At 41.8% G+C, this 18,148-nt stretch overlaps 1 protein-coding gene and 1 long non-coding RNA gene across 5 annotated transcripts; one reads left to right on the forward strand and one right to left on the reverse strand.

Annotated features, from left to right (window-relative positions):
• Positions 1–16: 16 nt before the first annotated feature.
• Positions 17–2,087, reverse strand: LOC102081578 (uncharacterized). 3 transcript variants are annotated; one of them, XR_002062918.2, is made up of 3 exons: positions 1,145–2,087; positions 529–645; positions 17–379 (listed from the first exon to the last, which is right to left on the reverse strand). It is a non-coding gene; the product is annotated as an uncharacterized LOC102081578 (long non-coding RNA). The 3 variants fall into 3 exon arrangements; XR_265706.4 differs by having other exon boundaries at positions 509–645; XR_002062919.2 differs by lacking the exon at positions 1,145–2,087 and adding an exon at positions 920–1,000 and having other exon boundaries at positions 509–645.
• On the forward strand, positions 970–5,284 carry pop4 (POP4 homolog, ribonuclease P/MRP subunit). 2 transcript variants are annotated; one of them, XR_265705.4, is made up of 8 exons: positions 970–1,115; positions 2,094–2,149; positions 2,431–2,654; positions 2,731–2,808; positions 2,888–2,949; positions 3,619–3,720; positions 4,032–4,408; positions 4,488–5,284. XR_265705.4 is itself a non-coding variant. In XM_003437604.5 (7 exons), the coding sequence occupies exons 1-7, from the start codon at positions 1,109–1,111 to the stop codon at positions 4,166–4,168; spliced, it is 666 nt and encodes a 221-aa protein (XP_003437652.1). In that variant the 5' UTR covers positions 970–1,108; the 3' UTR covers positions 4,169–5,284. The 2 variants fall into 2 exon arrangements, 1 of the variants encoding a protein (XP_003437652.1); XM_003437604.5 differs by having other exon boundaries at positions 4,032–5,284.
• Positions 5,285–18,148: the final 12,864 nt, after the last annotated feature.

The raw sequence follows: 18,148 nt of genomic DNA on the forward strand, positions 1-18,148 counted from the left end.
ACTGACAGAAGCGAGGCTGCCATATCACGCCATTGTCCAGAGGGGCCGATGGCGATTACTTATTCAGTAATAATAATTATTATTGTAATGATCTAATGATGCTCTGTGTCTTTTCTGCATCAGTTTCTGGTGGAAGCATCTGAACACAGTCAGGATCTACCTGCAGCTTTCCCAACTCTAAACATCCCCTCCACCCTCTCTGTGAGAGTAAACTGGGACAAAGAGCCTCTGCTGCACAGTTTTGTCTTTATTAAATCTGTTTGCGTATGAACGATGAGGGCTTCAGTCCGCACAGAGACTGAAGAACAAATGTGCGGAAGCGAGCCGGCCTCAGGTCTCACAGCAGGAGGCAAACCAGAAGTGTCCCTCAGACGGGTGTCTGTAAAAAAGAAGGACAACAAGTACCCACGGGAGGGTACGGAGGCAGCACAGCCCTCGCTTTGAGCTGTTGTAGATGAAACTGTCTGCAAACACTTTTCTAACACAAAGGGAAACTGTTCATACTCACTGCAGTGTGACTGCAATCACCTTCAAGTGTTTTAGTGCAATAAATCAGTGTTTGAGCCTGCTGGCTCTCCCGGAAGCTCCCAAACATCTGCTCCAAACTCAACAGCTGCCAGCTCCACAAAGATCTGCTGCAGGTTTCTGTGGAAGTGTCACAGCAAAGATTAAGACTGTCACAGCAGAAAAACGGAGATCAGTCAACGAGAAGGACGAACGTAGCTTTAAAAAAACAGTAATAAGTATAAGAAACAGGAAAAGCAGCTGATGCAGAGGTAAAACAGAGACTGTGACAGTGACGTCATATTTTCACAATAACGAGTGAGATGATAAAAAACAGGAAATATTTAAGTTTCTGGTCCAATAAAAAAGCGACTGATGAAAGTTTAATAGATAAAATAAATAAAACTGCGATAACCGGAGAAAATGTCGGAGAACTTTTCCTGTTGAGCTGCAGGGGACGCTGTGCGCGCGCCAGCGGCCGCTTCATCCTCTAAAAACGTGACGAAGAAGAGCGACGCGGAAGTGACCCGGGCAGTGCTGAAAGCACGCGTGTCGTGGAGTTTCTCCGTGGATCGTCAGAGGAGTTCTGCTCAGGTCTGCGAGCATGGAGGGTGAGTGAGCTGAGCGCGTGAGCACACACCTGAACACGGACTCGGTGGGAGGAGGGGCTTTCCTCCGGTCCGAGCTTCGATTCTGTCCGGTCGGTTGCGTCTCCGGGGGGGGGGCGTGTTTGGCCCTGTACCCTCACACAGGTGTGTTACCTGAGGAGAGGCTCGCATGTAGTCGATTATTAATGTGACGTCATCACCTTTGTGTAGCACGTGTAGATCTGTAACAACATCCACAATTTCCTCCTTAATGCAGCTGTGCTGACAACAGAAGCCCCGCCCCCTCTCCTCACATTTACGGGATCAAAACAAAACTCTTGTTTTTCTCTAATGAAGCTAAAACTGCTCCACCCAGACTCCAGCTGTGATCAGCGGGGTAGGTGGAGGTCAGGAGGGTCTCCTCCACCTGTGTGTGGAGCTGAGGAGGGTCTGTGTGTTCCTCCCTGGTGTCATCCATCATCCACTCGTCAGCCTCCAGGTGTGACAGGTGTGATTACATCACAGGCTAAACTTAGACTGTCACAGCGAAATTGGACTAAACCTGTTTTAGGTAACTGCAGGGAAGGTCATTAGAGAACAGCTGAGCTCCACCTTCACAGGAAAGTGCGTGTTTAAAAGGTAAAGGAACGTTTCCTGAATGTCTCCACCTGTGGATTCATTCAGGTCACAGGTCACCTGTCCAAACTGAGAACACAATAAAAATAAAATCCCACGGCATCGTGAGAAAGTGGGCGGGTTAGACGCTTGAGCAGCGGTGCGGTGAGGTGAGGTGAGGTGAGGGGGGGGCATCCATCACATCTCAGCGGGCAAGTTCTGCCAAACTGACGCTGAAGCTTCATCTTTTTATTTTAGTCAAACATTTTTATATGCGTCCCCCCCTTTGGACGTGTGTGTCCCCCCGCCCTTGAGGCGTGTCCTCTGTCGTTCCCGCCCCTCTGTGTGCTTCAGCGCCTCAGTGACGTGTCTGTGTCCTCTCCACAGAAGGTCTGGTTCGAGCCGCTATTCCTCGTGAGCTGGTGGACGTTCTTGGTGTTGAGGTAAGCCGACGCTCGGGTGTTTTCCACTGATGTGAAAGTGTTTCATCCGCACTTTGTGCCGTCTGAAGAGAGCGAGGAGATTTTGCAGCTTTGTAGCTCCGCCCTCAGGATTTAATGGGACAGCCAGTAACCATCCTTTACATAAAAGTCAGCAAACTGCAAAAGTCCTTCCTGTTTTGTGCTGAGCGATGACTTCACTCTGCTGGCTCTGCCCAACACGCTGTTTGGCTCATGACTCTTTAATAATCACCTGAATTCACTTCTTCAAATATTGTTTTCAGCCTCAGAGCAGCTTCAAAGCGAAGGCCTTCACCGAGGCGTTCCTGAAGAACAGCATTCAGCAGCCCAGACGCCATGACCTGCAGAACATGCTGAGCCACAAAGCCGTGATCCTCGGCTACGGCCGGCCCAAGAAGGAGCGGAGGAAGAGCGCCAAGGCCCGAGGGCTGAACGCGCGGCAGAAGAGGGAGCTGAAGGTCTTCCAGATCAATCCTGAACACCAGAGGTTGGTGAGAAACCCTCCACCTGTTCCTCCACCTGCTCCTCCTCCTGCATCACTGTCTTTGTCTTCCTCACTGCAGATACGAGCTTTTCCTTCCTCTGCATGAACTCTGGAGACAGTACATCATCGACCTGTGCGGGGGATTGAAAGCAACGAGGTAAATCGCCGCCCTCAACAGCTGCTTGTCCAGATGTTTGTCTGCCTCTCACTAAGTCGTCATCCGGATGTTTTCACAGCAATCCACAGGTCGTGCAGCAGAAGCTCCTGAAGGCGGATTTCCACGGAGCCATCCTCACAGGTCTTCTTCTTCTTCTTCTTCTTCTTCTTCTTCCTCCATTTGTAGCAGAAAACTCAGGAATGTAAAAAGTCAGTGTTCCAGGCGTCCTGTGCCATTCCCAGTCAGCTTTGTCTTTTTCCTTCTGGTTTTGGTCTGAAATGAAGTTTGTGGTTAAGACGACTTTTGGCCTCGTTCATGTCAGTAAGTCTGCTCCTCTCCAAGCGCCATGACTCCCAGAGGTGCTGACCTTTGGAGCCTCGAGAGGACGTAAGAGCAGCTGCAGGTTTTAGTGCTGCCCTCCTCTGAAAGTGGTCTTTAAACTCACTGCTTTCCTGAGGACACGGGTCTTCTCAGGAACATTGTTGTTCTCAATGTTCATCTGCATGAACGGCATGAACAGCAGTTCTGTGAGCACGCTGTGGTACCTGAAGCTCCTGGTTTCCTTCTTTTCAGTCGGGCTGTTTGGAGAGTAAAGAACGAGTCAGTTTTGATGCTTAGCATGAAATCATCAAGTTCAAATTGATTTAGTAATTACTCGCTGCAGCAGCATGTTTGAGCTGCTTATTGCAAGCCTCTTTGCAGCCCACCTCCACCCCAGCCCCTGGTTTTCCTGCTGCTGCAGAGACTGAAACCTGCTAACACGCGTGCAGGCTCGTGCAACATGACAGTCTGTTCTTGTCCCCGCTGCAGTGGTGCGGTCCAAGTGTCCGTCTTATGTGGGGACGTCTGGGATTCTGGTGCAAGAGTTCAAACACGTCTTCAAGATCATCACCAGAGACGACAAACTGAAAGGTTAGGAGCGTGTGAGTCTCTCCGTGTGTTGGGCTCCGGTTTGTATGAATGTGAGTCAGTAACACACAGCCAGCTGCTGTGGAAGCTCACAGAGGGAGATTTAAGCTGCGTGTCATCTATAAATATTATGGATATTAAATATTTCTTTGATATGAAATAAATATTTGGTTAAATGGTCTCTAATTAGCATAAACAGATAAATGTGGCCTGGAAGAAGATGTGTTATGGCTGAAGACAGGAAGTGAATTGCGTGTGCCGTAATGAATCTGCTTCATCAGATTTAAACGTGGTTTCCTCCTTCGGCCCCTCAGTGATCCCAAAGAGGAACAGCGTGTTTGCAGTGGAGATCAACGGCTTCGTCTCGCACATCTACGGCAGCAAGTTTGAGTATCGAGCCAGCGAACGCGCCGCCAAGAAGTTCAAACTGAAAGGAACCATCGACCTGTGAGAGCTTACAGCTGCTGCTCCCATAGGCCGTCGCAGGAACTGCAGCCAGCGACGGCCGGAGTGGTTTTATAAATGCGGACACTTCGCCTCCGCTCCAGCTTCACAAAGCTCGAGGAAAAACCGAGAGCACAGTTTGGACTGAAGAGTCTTACATAAAGCTGCAGGTGTGCAGTCAGAGCGACGAAGGCTGTTTACCTGCTGGAGGCCCCCCCCCCCCATCTGCTATTACATGAACTGTTATGTAAGCCTGGCAGCTGATCTGGTGTCATCATACCTGTGAGAAGCTGAGCAGTTGTTCACTTTGATTTTTTCCACTGCAGACGCTTCCCGCCTGTGCAGAGAGCCGGGTTTAAAGAAATGGAATGCTTCCTGTAAGCTGATCCCGGCGTTCCTGCTGCGAGGCGCTCGTCACATCTGAGTTGTATATTTCTGTAACCCGTCACGTTGACACAAACTTTTCTTTGTGTTTAATTTAAACTGAATAAAATCATCGGCCTGTTATTGGTGTCGACCCTCATTAACCTCACCAGCTGTTGTCCCGTGGACACACAGCTGCACACATCGGCCATGTCTGCTCTGCTGATTTTATCATGGGAGGAGATCCCGTGTGGGTCGTGGCTGATGGTGTTTATCGGGGGAAAGATTGGAAGCGTTTTGTCTGATGTCGTGACGGCTGCACAGGAAACTCGTGCTGAGGTGGAAAACCTGTTTGACAGCATTCAGGACAGTTTTTATTCGGCCGTCTGTTTTTCTGTGAGCCTGTGGAAAAGTTCATGGGGGGACGTGGACTCAGAGGACATGTACGGCCTCCTCACACGTTACTTTTCATCCAGTTCATACGACCATCAGTGTGACCTGTGTCTCGTTTTCAGTCACAGTAACATGGCGGAGATGATCAATCTTCCTAAAAACCACAGACAGGTTTCCTTCTGCTCGCTGCAGCCGACGAACAATCGTCCTGATGTTGCAGCAGCAGCACAGCTGTGCACGTTTTCAGGGATTAAATGAAATGTAAACATCTGGAATCATTATCTGAAGATTGTTTTTATCACCTGGTGTCTGATTCTTACATTTTCCTTTACATAATAGAGTTTGTCAGAGTACATCAGATGACGTCTCTGGCAGACATCTGTACTCAGGTGTCCCGATCCTAAAATCTCAAACTCCCTCAGCCGAGTGTGACAACATAAAGACGATGGTCACATTTCTATCAGGAGGCTGAGGGGAAAATCACTAAGTCGAGATGCTTTTTAAATAAAGGCTAGAATAATCCAAACAACATTAGTGGGACAGTTTTTAAGTCGACTGACCTCTCACCTCCAACAGGTCACAGCAGATGGCCCTGCCCCTCCCTGAGCCTGGCTCTGCCAGAGGTTTCTTCCTGTTAACAGGGAGTTTTTCCTTCCCCCTGTCACCAGGTGCTTGCTGATAGGGGGCCAACAATCAGATGGCCCCCATCAGCTAACTGTGAAGCGTGTACATGACAAAAGTTTAAAGATGCTGAAAGACGTTTAAAGTAAAGAGCTGCTCGTGCATGTTTGTGAGCTGCAGCCGTCTCTGCATGCTCACTCTGCACAGTCAGGCTTGTTTCAGTCAGCTCAGATTACTGACCCAGATCAAGACATCCAGACTTTCAGGTTTATGGCTTCAGCACTTTCGTCCTGTTTACAGTAAAAATACATTTAGTGTTTCTCGCTGGGAGTGCCTTTCATTTGAACCCCTGAGTCACAGAATGACTTAGCAAGAAAGTGTGATTAAGACACATGAGATGAGATACCACTTCTCTTTAAACACCATCACGTCAGGGTTTGAATGACTCAGCTGTTGTGTTGTGTCACTGATGTGGGAAGGTGTTTGTGTTGTTGAGCGTCGCTCAGCTGAGTCGATGTTATCGGGAACCTCTCGTTATCTTCCTTTCTGCAAGGACGAGTTAAAAATAATTTAATATTGCACAACAGAAGGAAACTTTTCCTTCACACTTCATCTCTCTGTTGTTCTGTGATATAAATAAAGTCAAAACTTTATATCACAGTTATACCATTAAAAAATGCAAATACATCCAAATCCTAATTAAAAAAAAAAAGATGAATCCACTAAATATTTTGCATGTGTTATATATAAAACTACACTAATTAATAAACTTAATACTACAAATTCAGGTTTATGGGCGCTGGTTTGAGTCCTGTCCTGCTGCAGGGCTACATGCAGCGTCCCGGGTCATCTCTGACCCAAGGACCTTTGCTTTTGCCTTTAATGAACTACATGTTTAACCAGAAGGAAACACTGTCATCTGTACTGAGTGTCGGCTGTCGGTCCACTGTTTGCCTCAGCGGTGTGAAAGGAGCCTGAGAGGAGTCAGAGGCTCACTGCTGACCGATGACGGTGATACTGAGCTGAGTTGTTGAGGAGATCCTGAACTTTACTGTTGCTAAGCACTGCTGTTAGCGGCTATTAGCCTCTGTTAGCTGCTGCTAGGCAGGTGCTGTTAGCTGTTAGCTGTTGTTAGCCAGTATTAGTGAAACAGACGGTTGTTAGACTGTGACTCTTAGTGAACAAACTCTGATACAATGTGAGAATGATGTCAGACAGTTTATCAGCAGGAAACTGTGACGTTTAGAGGCTAACGTTAGCTAGCATAATGTTAGCTTATAACCAATTACTTATGTTTAGCCAGCTAATCATCAGCTGTCACATGTCTAATCTAATCAACTATAATAAGAACAATACTGGAAATAAATGATCATGTCTATGCTCATATATGGAGAGAATACCAAGAGTGTGCAAAGCTGTAATCAGAGCATGTTATAAAACGTGATTTCACAGGTTTTTGTTTATTACATAAAGAAAAACCATTAAATGATTGAGTTCAAACCTTTGCCTGGTAGTGTACATAAAACCCATTGCTACACACGGACCAGTACCTCCTCTTTGACTCCCATCACCCTCTGGAACACAAACTTGGAGTAATTAGGACCCTACACCACCGGGCAGAACATGTTCCCTCTAAGCCTGAGGGGAAAAAGAAGGAACACACACACATAAAGGAAGCACTCAAAACATGTGGTTATCCTAACTGGGCGTTCATAAAGTCAGCAAAGAGGCACAGAAAAGAAGATCAGACACCAGCGAGGGAGGATAAGAAAGACAGACGCAACAACATTGTCATCCCCTATGTAGCCGGTGTATCAGAGAAACTCAGGAGAGTTTTCTCCAAACACGACATCCCAGTGTACTTCAGACCCAGCAACACACTCAGACAGAAACTGGTTCACCTGAAAGACAAAACTCCAAAACACAGACTGAACAACGTGGTGTATGCTGTACAGTGCAGCGAGGAATGCCCAGACCTCTACATTGGAGAGACCAAACAGCCACTTCACAAGCGCATGGCACAACATAGAAGAGCTACCTCCACAGGACAAGACTCAGCAGTCCATCTGCATCTAAAGGTCAAAGGTCACTATTTCGAGGATGCCAATGTTCACATTTTGGACAGAGAGGACAGATGGTTTGAAAGAGGAGTGAAAGAAGCCATCTATGTCCACTGTGAGCGACCATCTTTGAACAGAGGCGGTGGTTTACGACACCAACTGTCTGCCATCTATAATCCAGTTTTGAGTTCCCTCCCCAGACGCCTTAACGCCCACTCACATCCTGGGCCATCTGACCTCAGGAAATCACATGATAGGGTGGGGCCAGGTTTCACAATGAGCTCACCCGAAACCCTGGCTGATTAGGTCCCACACCCACTTTCACACCTTGGCTCATGTGATTAGAGGATCACCAGGGGGTCCTTTGTCCCTCCTTGGGGGGATACTCCCACTGGGTTTAAATCTGGGACTCTCGGCCATTTGACCTTAGAACTGAAGAAGCTTCTCGGATGAGAGGTGAAACGTCTTCAAGCAACTCAAAGAAGTCCAGACGCTTTTCTTTGCAAACTCCTTTGACTACGATGACCTGGATGACTGAAAACCTTCACAGACCCATTGCTATTTATTTTGATTGACATAACTCTAAGTTTATGTATCCACTTTTTGAAAGATGTAATTATACACTACTTGATGTATATCTTTTAATATTAATATTTTTTATGTGCCTGAGCTTTTGATCACTTGCAGAGTTTACATTTTTAAATGCTACTACTAATATTTTGTCTTCCTAGAGTTTCTTTCACAGACACATGGGCCCCTTTGAGATGGTCTCCTTGTTCACCTCTGGGTCTCTTCCAGAGCTTTTCTGTCTTCTCTTTAAGTCGTGCTCTGACGTCGTGAGCTCGTGCTTCTGCAGAACCTCCTTCAGCCTGACGCTCACTCTGGGGAAAGGATGGAGTCCCATCAGTGAGCTGTCAGGGCTGACACGCACAGATCACAGCGTGCCTGCAGGGCGCTCTGTCACTGACTCCCAGATAACATGATGCCATGCACAGGAAGTCGAACACAAAGTTTTGGCTGTCATCATGTGAACTGTAGGTGCAGCTGTTAGAGATGTAAAAGATGCAGGTTCAGTCGGCCTCAGTGCACCACGATCCTTTGTGCTTTTGCTTTGCACTCAGAGTTTCATGGATCCTAAAACACACTGCACAGCTTTCCTGATCTTAAACACCAAAACACAAACTGAGAGAAGACGAGACTTTATTCACCACAAACGTTGAGACCAAATAAAATAAGAGCTTATGAAGCGTGACAGAAAACAAAGCAGGACATGACTCTGCTTCAGATAGTTTTTATTTCATGCTGTTTAAGTCGAGAATGAGTGAAGGAGGAGGGAGGCCTGCAGAGTCGCACTCTGTGCTGCTGGAGCTTCTCTGCTCATCTGCTTTGATTTCTACTAAACTCCTGATGCCGGTGAGACGATGCTGACAAATACAAAAGATTATTAATTATCTCAAATCGCAGGGAAGCAGGGAGATTAAAGGTGGTGTTTTTTTTAGCTTCTTCCTCTTCTTCAGGCTGCCAGAAACTCACGAAGGCGTCTCTGGAAGTTTGGGAAGATTTCCCGCTGCTCTGTGTTTTGCTCTTACCGTAACTCTGCTGACCTACATACGTCTCGCGTGCTGGAAGGAAGAATAATTAAACAGATGAAAAGACAAACAGTGAAGGGGATGACAGACGAGCAGCATTTCTCCGCCACCCGACCGGTCTGACGGTAACCTGCTGTGTGTGAGGTGGGCGTGCCCGTCAGCTCACTGGATTTATTTAGTTACAGCAGGTCAGCTACAGGCAGGAAATACCAACGAATGTGATGCATCAATATAAAACTATAGTGCATAAAAAAATGTTCTTTAGAGACAGAGAATTTGTTGGCACTATTGTGCTAGTAGCATAATAGTACAGCACAGTGGAACAGCGGGTAGCACTGTTGCCTCACAGCAAGAAGGTCCTGAGTTCAACTCCACCATCAGGCCGGGGTCTGTGTGCAGTTTGTGTTTGCATGTCTACGTGGGTTCTCTCTCTGGCTTCCTCCCACAGTCCGACGACCTGCACTAATTATAACTAACTTTAACTTTGCCTGAAACCACGCAGGTAAAATAAATGCAGCACAAGCTCTAAAACCAGTGAAGAGTGAAGGTCCTGCAGGTAATGTGAGCCCTTGGCCATCAGCTGTTTGTATTGTAAGTGAAAGGTTGTTGTCGTTTACAGTCGATTGGTTTGGTGGTTTCACTGAGTCAGCAGTTCCTCTTAACATCCTGGTATTTCCCTGAAATCTCATCGACTTTGAGATCTGCTGAAATAAATAAACTTAGTCAGATTATGGTCAAGCAAACGCCAGCGACGTGCATGGGCAGCACTGTTAGAAAACTGTTGTTTAACCGGTTTTCATGACAAGCATTAAAAGCTCAGTTACAGCTGTACCCACCTCTGGGTAAAACGACTGCACCGCCTAAAGTATAGCGGCGTGGGCGCCGGCTCAGCCATGTCTCCCCCTCCCTCTGCTTTCCTGTCTCTCCTCACTGCGCTGTCTAACAGGCCAAAACTAGTCTTCAATAAAGGAGGAAGTCTCTTCCACCATGGGGCTGTTTGTTTGTTTGTTTGTTTGTTTGTTTGTTTGTTTGTTTGTTTGTTTTCACCTTTAAAGTCCTCCATAAAATGTAAGAAGCTTCGTCCTAACTTTTATTATCTGCTGCAGTCAAAACTACAAACTCTACAATAAGACTTTAAACTAACAGTCTGTGACTACGGCTCTAATTACCGTGTAATTAAATCGACTTTCAGTGTGTTTTTTATCTGAAATTATATTATTTAGATTTTGTTATGTCCTTATGTTAAATTAGAGTGTAATTATATTTATCTACATATAAAATATATGTAAATATATGTAAATTATAAATAGATAAATTGAAAGAATTGGCTGAATTAATGGTTTCTGAAATGGAAAAACTAAAAAAATGGTTTGATGTAAACAAATCATCTTTGAACGTGACAAAAACGAAATTTATGATTTTTGGAAATCGGGTAAAAGAGGATGAAGTAATTCTGTCCATTGATGGAGTTTTGATTGAGAGAGTTACTGAACTCCGTTTTTTGGGGGTAGTATTGGATGATAAATTAAAATGGAAATCTCATATTGAACATGTTAGAAAAAAGATGGTTAAAAATATTTATATTCTGGGTAATGTCAGAGATACTAGATTATAAGGCAATGCGTATTTTATATTTCTCACTAATTTTCCCCTATCTCAGTTATTGTGCTGAGGTGTGGGGGATACATATGCGACTTATATACATCCTCTATACTTGTTACAGAAGAAAGTGGTGCGAATGGTTCATAATGTTAAATATAGAGAACAAACAAATAATTTGTTTATAAAATCTAAATTGTTGAAATTTGAAGACTTAGTGAAATTACAGACATTATTATTCTTGTGCAAGGCAAAAAATAACACATTACCTCTTAAGTTACAAAGTTTGTTTGTATTGTGTTCAGGAAGTGGGGACAGTAGGAGGAAGTTTGACTTTAAGCATCAGTTTGCTAAGACCACACAAAGGCAAATGTGTCCGACAGTCAAAGGTATAAGAATGTGGAATTCTCTCGAAGATAATCTCAAGAGTTGCACAAACATGCACCGTTTTAAAATGTGTTACATATTTAAAAGGATAAATCAATATGAAGAACATGAAAGTAATTTGGGCTAAATGTGGAAGAAAAAATTTTCATTGCCATTTAATGCTGTATATTACTGATTATATTGATTTGTTGTTTAGTTTTGCATTGTTTTTGGGGGGTATTGGCGCCCTCTTGTAAGAGTATTTGGATTGCAGATAGGGGGCAGGTGCTAACAAGAATTTATTCTTCTTCCTGCTCCTTTCCACCCATGGGTGCAGAGTTATATTAATGGGAAGGAGGTTTTGTATGTAGGAAAAGAAACACTGTTGAACCATGTGTGAAATAAATAAATGAAATGAAATGAAATGAAATATAAAAGTGTGTACACTGGAACAAGGGGAAACAAGTGAGGTTTTTACAGGAAACTAAAAGTAATTATATCATAAGTAACTTTAGATACTGCTTGAGTAATCGTAAGTACACTGTAAAATGTAATTCTAGCTGTTTGTTATTTCAACATATTATTCTATATCAGTTTGACGATAGATGACTGAAGTTGTTGTTATAACATAGAATTACAAGTTAAAAACGTCCCAATTACACCAAAAAAAGCTAACTTGAAAACTCATGTCCAGCTAAATCAGAAACTTATGTGAACTTGACAATGCGGGTAAGTTGAGCACAGCAGGATTCAAAACTGCCTCACGTGACTGCTACCGAGGTGCATCATGGGGAATTGGCGGTTAACGACATGCTCACTTTACTTGGACGTTTTCTAATCGTCTTCTTTGGAATATGCTTTCAAGGTGAGTAACATTGGTTATAACTATAAGGAAAGACAGGTACAAAAGTTGGAACATGTTTTGAATTTATGGCATGATGTGTGTTTTTCTCTTTTACCAAAATGTTTGCTTTAGCTAATGTAACTTTAGCCGACAAGGTCCAGCTTGTGTGTCATGACCAAACTTGACCTAATAAACTGACACATGGCCTTTTTTATGGGTTTAATGTGGCGCTGAGCAAATCACAAGTATTGTGCCGCTAGCTTTAAGGTTGTGCACTCAACCACTGTTGCGATATTAGCAAGCTAACTCAGCTAATTAATAAAGCTTATTTCATATTGTCTCTGTGCTTGTAAATTTCTTTCAAGTTCACAGGCTGTTGTATTTTGGTGGAAGTTCATTTTGGCAATATTTCCAATAACTGACTGGGTTCAAAAAGAACTTTTTGGCAGGACTCGGATGCTTGTTGTCATCTGTTTATCCCTATGTAATCACTTAAGTTGTTATTAACTGCTGCATGCTAAGCTGCAAGAGTGCACTGAGGACTGAGACAAAATATGGTCTACAAACCAGCATTATATTAGTTTTTATCAGATAGTCCTCCAGTGTGCTTATTTTTTGCTTTAATTATATTGTGCAGTTATTTGTTACCCTGAAATGCTTTATGCTTAACAACAGCTCACTATTTTGACTTATTTTTGAACTCTTGTGATCAGTATGACTAGATTGTGTGAGTTTCCATACTAAACGAGCTGTAGTGATAAATAATTGGCATCAGAGACACTGATTTTTGGCATGGTATACTGCAGAAGTTTTTTTTTTTTTGCATAATTTACCTTTTAATTAAACTGCATTCTCTGTATTGTAACAAAACTAACATTGTTTATATGTCAGAAAATTAGCAAACATGAATAAATGGCGAAAACAATATAATTATAACATATATTTTTATTTTACTTATTTTAGGTCTGTGAAGCCAAACTTGATGCTGGGGATTTATTTTTGTCAGTGGAGTCAAATGGTAAGTTACAATTTGTGCATTTTGTCATACTGGAAACACCACAGATTATATTGTAACTTAATAGCTCTGTAGAACAAATGATATAAAGATTGTAGTGTCAGGGTACTTCTTAAGAAGTAATATGGCACTGTTGATGATCACATGCAGGTGGCATAAACTAAATATTCAGACGTGTTACCAACAAATGATTCATTAACAAAAGCAATGGAGCAGACTGTTTAGGTTCTTGTGGTTGTAATAACATCCATAACTGCAAGTTTGTCATTAATTTATTTTCACAGGTCTAGATGATCACATTTGACTTTGTCATTTAAATGAGGTGGACTTGCAAACTTTGCGCTCTTTGGGGTAAATTGCTGTCCACTACATATACACAGAATGTGCACAGTATTTCAGATCTAAAAAGGGAGTATGTAATGGACTTGCTGGCTTTAATGTAAAAAGCCTGTTGTGTAACTTTAATGAGGCAGTTGGACTAAAACAGTATTGCTCATCAAGGTAAACATCTGAGGAATAAGGAAATTGTTACTTGTCCTTTTACTCAGTGTTCTTTTAATCGCACGTTTACTAAAGTTTTACATCACATAAGTCATTTTCACAATCATTCTACTTTAAAAGATTTCAAGAGAGAGCTTATTGTTCTCTGAACTTCCTTGTTTGCTGAACGGCAGGTAAAGTGCATCTTTTTGTTTGTTTGCTTTTGTGTGTTTGTGTTTTCTCTAATGGGCCTCAGATGACCATTTGCTTAAATTTGGGTCTCAAAGAATCTTTTTTTTATTCTGCCTGTACTCTCCACCCCTCTTCTTCTATTGCTCAGGTTGAAGCAGAATTTGCCCGTCTTACATCTGTTGACCTGAAAGGGTTCCTTTTTGCTGTGCTTGACCATTATGGAGAGGTTCGTGGAGCTGTACAAAATCAAGAGCGGCATAGAAAGGCTAACTAGGCTCATAAGATGCTTCGGAGATGATGTAAGTGTTCAACTGCGAAATCTAATCCTTTGTTTAAGTTTTAGGTTATCCAGTTCAACTGATGAACTCATTGAAAGAAAGCTGATAAGTAAAGTCTGTCATCATATTTCACAACTGGACATTTAGTGTGGTAACTTTTACAGAATCTGTATATTGGTGGTAGGTTGGATATCATATTCTACTTGAATGTCCTGATAAGCCTGATTCAAAATCTCCAATGATAATCATATATTGATGGAATTATGTATCAAAAAGCTGTGAATTTGGAGCTGTCTACATGCTTCATAAACACTGTTTAAAAAGTGTTTTTGTTTTCTTTTTGACTTCTTTGACCAGAGCCCTACACAAAGGAAGAGGACAGAGGACCTCATTTTCTAAAGGAAGATCCCTCACACACTTTCAAGACTGTGAAGGTTAGCATTGTTTCTTTTAGTAAATTTAATAATGACAGCACCACAGTGGATTTTAAATTAAAAAGTACATGTGTACTTTTTCCTCACCAAATGTATTATTACAAGATCTTTGACACTGGATTTGGTCTGGGTTTCAGAGAAACTAACTGGCAAGCTAGCATTGATATTATTAGTGTCTTGTGTTTATTCATGTCTTCACCAGGGTCTTTGACATTTCGCTGCTGTACTGTTCACTTCAGCTTTACGTTTGATTTCTCACATTGTATATTGTAATGGCAGAGATATTAGGATATTTAAGGGGCTGCAGTGGCTGCTACAGCTGTGGGGGGCAATACTTTGGTGAAATGTCCTGGACCCTGGAAAAGAGACTGTGTAGACTGGGTAATCAATTAAAGGTTACTGGCCGAGAGTCATTGGGCAGCTGGGTAAAGGTGGATGTTGATATTCAGTGCCAATTATGCAACCTGTTCAGCCATGTCTATATGCTCTTTTTTCATGCTGTTAATATAGGGGGAAAAAATAAACTTTAATCAATAAACTGATTAAAGAAGCATTGTCTATGGAGCCATAATCTGATCCTGTAGTGTAGCTGCAGTTTGCACATTTCATGTATTCTCAGCCAGATTTGGTTTAGAGCACAGCCAATATTTAGCATAAGTAGATTTAAATTCACACACTGGTGATGGCAAGCTACATTGTAGCCACAGCCACCCTGGGGCGCACTGACAGAGGCGAGGCTGCCGGACACTGGCACCACCGGGCCCTCTGACCACCACCAGTAGGCAACAGGTGAAGTGTCTTGCCCAAGGACACAACGACTGAAACTGTCGGAGCCAGGGCTCGAACCGGCAACCTTCCAATTATAAGACGAACTGTCAACTCTTGAGTCACGATTCAGTCATCCACCCATGTGTGTGAATGACTGAATGTGTAAAGCACTTTGGAGTCCTTAGGGGACTAGTAAAGCACTATACAAATACAGGCCATTTACCATTTAAATTGAAAATTTTGTTTGAATTCTGCAATTGAAGACATGCTCAGTTATTTATGAACATGGTCTTTGTTTAAAGCAAGAAATGGATTTGTAACATGGGGGTGCATATCTCATTCTGAAAAAACTTTAACAACTAATAAGTGTTACCCAAAGCCAATCACCATCATCCAAAGCATCAGTATGGCTCTTCTTTGGAAAGACATGAATTGTTAAGCACAAGGGATATTGTGTAATTGTAATTGTGTAATTTTATTTTATCTTTTGTCTTTGAACCCTTTTATAGCCGACAGGTATTGAAGACGCGTTTTCTAAGAGGATGAAAGTTGGCATTGCGATGGTGAAAGAAGAAGACATCATCGATGTGTTGGTTGTCCTTGAGGCGGCAGTAATCCTGTCTAATCTGAGGGATGTCTCAAGTGCCATTTCCATGCTGATGGGCCTTCTTTTTGCCCTCAACATAGACTATCCAAAGGAACTTAAGGACATCTTTGAAGTCATTCAGAACATCCTAATGAACATTGGTGGAAGGCAGTGCATCTCACTAGTGCATGGTCTAAGAAACAGACTCTTGCAGAAAGCCATGCAGAACTGTAATTGTATGATCCTTAGTGTTAAGGACAGTTTTTATTTTACTGTTTGTTTTTTTATTCTTGCAAGTTCTCATTCTCACTTTTGTATGTCACTAAATGACTACACTTTACATTCCAGATTAGACAATTACTCATTTGTTCATGGTTTAAGAAACTTATGTGAACAACAATATAATGCTGGACTTTGCAGATGCTTATCTCATGCAAGTCAGTAGTTTTTCCTTTGTTTTGCAATTGAGCAGACTCAAACTAATGTTTCTGAAATATCCATATTATCAAATGTTTCAGAAGCATGCAGTCATTTTCAGAGATATTGGTTCTGTGGAATTTGTTGCAATTGTAAACGAAGACAAATACAAGAGTTTGATGTCTTAGTTATTATAAACTGATCTTTACTGTCACTTATCAAAGGTTTTGTACTATTTTAATATTTCAAGTTTTATGCTAACAGGTGTGACTGAGCACAATGAAGTTTAAAAATTTTGTAAATGTAAAGAATAACTTTTCTAAAATAGCAAGTGTCCCGTTGATACATTACATTAATGCAGACTTTATGTTGTTACTTCACAAGAATCACTACTGCTCCTAGAGTATTGGTCAGAATTTCATCTTCACCCAAACTGGGCTCAAGACCAAGTTCAAATTTATTGTTTCACAGGGAGCAGCCTTTGAGTTTTGATGGATTGTGAGCCTGATGAGCTACGTCACTGATTTTTCTGTTTCTCAGATGACTAAGATGGCACAATAAATGGTGAATGTTGGGTGCTCATGAGTAATTGTCTTGTCATGTTCTTAAAACAAACTTTCTGTATGAAATGATCAGATAGACTTTAATGGAATCTGTGGGGTTTTATTTTTTTTCTGTAAACAACAGAAAATTAATTTAAAGGAATGTAGATATTTAAACCTGAGATCTAAGATAAACCTAACAGGTAGTTTTGCTGAAATGGATGTTAGAAAGCCAAAAAAAACAAAACAAAACTTAAGATGTTTAATACACATTTTTCTTTACATCCAGTCAATCAACTCTGATAATTAAAATGAAACTGATTTACAAGTTCACTCAGCTACCTTAAGGAGCTCAGTTAATTAATAAACTTAAATCAACTTAGCTAACAGATTATGTTAGTTAAGCTAAAATAGATTCCTAAGTTAAAAGAACTACTAAAGTATTTGAATTAACTAAAAAACCCAAGTCAACTGAACTAGGACAAGAGTTTAAACAATAGATTATTTTAATTTAGCTGAAAGGGTTTTCCCAAGTAAAGATGACAATTAAAGGAGTTGAACTGACTAATAAATCTCAGTCAACTAAACTAAGATGAAAGTTTAGACAACATGTGATTTTTCATTAAGATAACAATTGGTTGTGTTATAAGAACAAACTCTATTTCTTGACTTAACTTAAAATTTTAAGGCAGCCCTTTACCTCATATTTTTAAGTTGAAACAACAAGTTATATTTTACAGTGTAGGTGATTTTACAGAGAAACAAACAATATCTCCTTAAGTTACACTGTAACTATGCTGTACATGTCAGGGTGCAGCCGATATTAATCCTGCATTGTTACATCTTTATTTATTGATTTATTATTAAATCTTTAATTTTTTTTATATCTGCTTTTAAATTTCTTTATGTCGATGTGAATGAACAACATAATGTGATAAAGACTGTTCTCCCTTATCAACTTACAAGGAAACTATAAATACCATCATTGTTTGCAGGCCAAGACAAACTCATTTGTTTCTTTCATAATCACTGTTCAAACATAACTTTCAGAAAGAGCGTCTCCGTTCATCTAAACTACCTGGAAGCTCGACAAGGTTGAGCCACTTCATAATGCGGCCATTGTCTTGAAAAAGTACAGCGTGCTTATGATGTAAGACGGGGAAATATTGTTTGTTTTTCCACAAAATTACCATGAAATGATTCAGATCTTGAAAGTACTTTAAATACTTGTAGGTAAATATAAGTACACTGTAATTATAAAAAACAATTAATTAAACCCTCACTCAGGCGCCACATAATTAATACCGTCTATACCTAATGTACATCTCAGTGTCAACCGGTCGCAGCAGATGGCCCCGCCCCTCCCTGAGCCTGGTTCTGCTGGAGGCTTCTTCCTATTAAAAGGGAGTTTTTCCTTCCCACTGTCACTCATATGATTGT

This window comes from Oreochromis niloticus, linkage group LG1 (genome assembly GCF_001858045.2).
Source record: "Oreochromis niloticus isolate F11D_XX linkage group LG1, O_niloticus_UMD_NMBU, whole genome shotgun sequence".
In the NCBI taxonomy this organism is placed as follows: domain Eukaryota; kingdom Metazoa; phylum Chordata; class Actinopteri; order Cichliformes; family Cichlidae; genus Oreochromis; species Oreochromis niloticus.

Coding starts and splice junctions, on each gene's coding strand:
- pop4 (XM_003437604.5), top strand. Junction 2,655..2,730: donor ATCAATCCTGAACACCAGAG/GTTGGTGAGAAA, acceptor TCCTCACTGCAG/ATACGAGCTTTTCCTTCCTC. Junction 3,721..4,031: donor CAGAGACGACAAACTGAAAG/GTTAGGAGCGTG, acceptor TCGGCCCCTCAG/TGATCCCAAAGAGGAACAGC.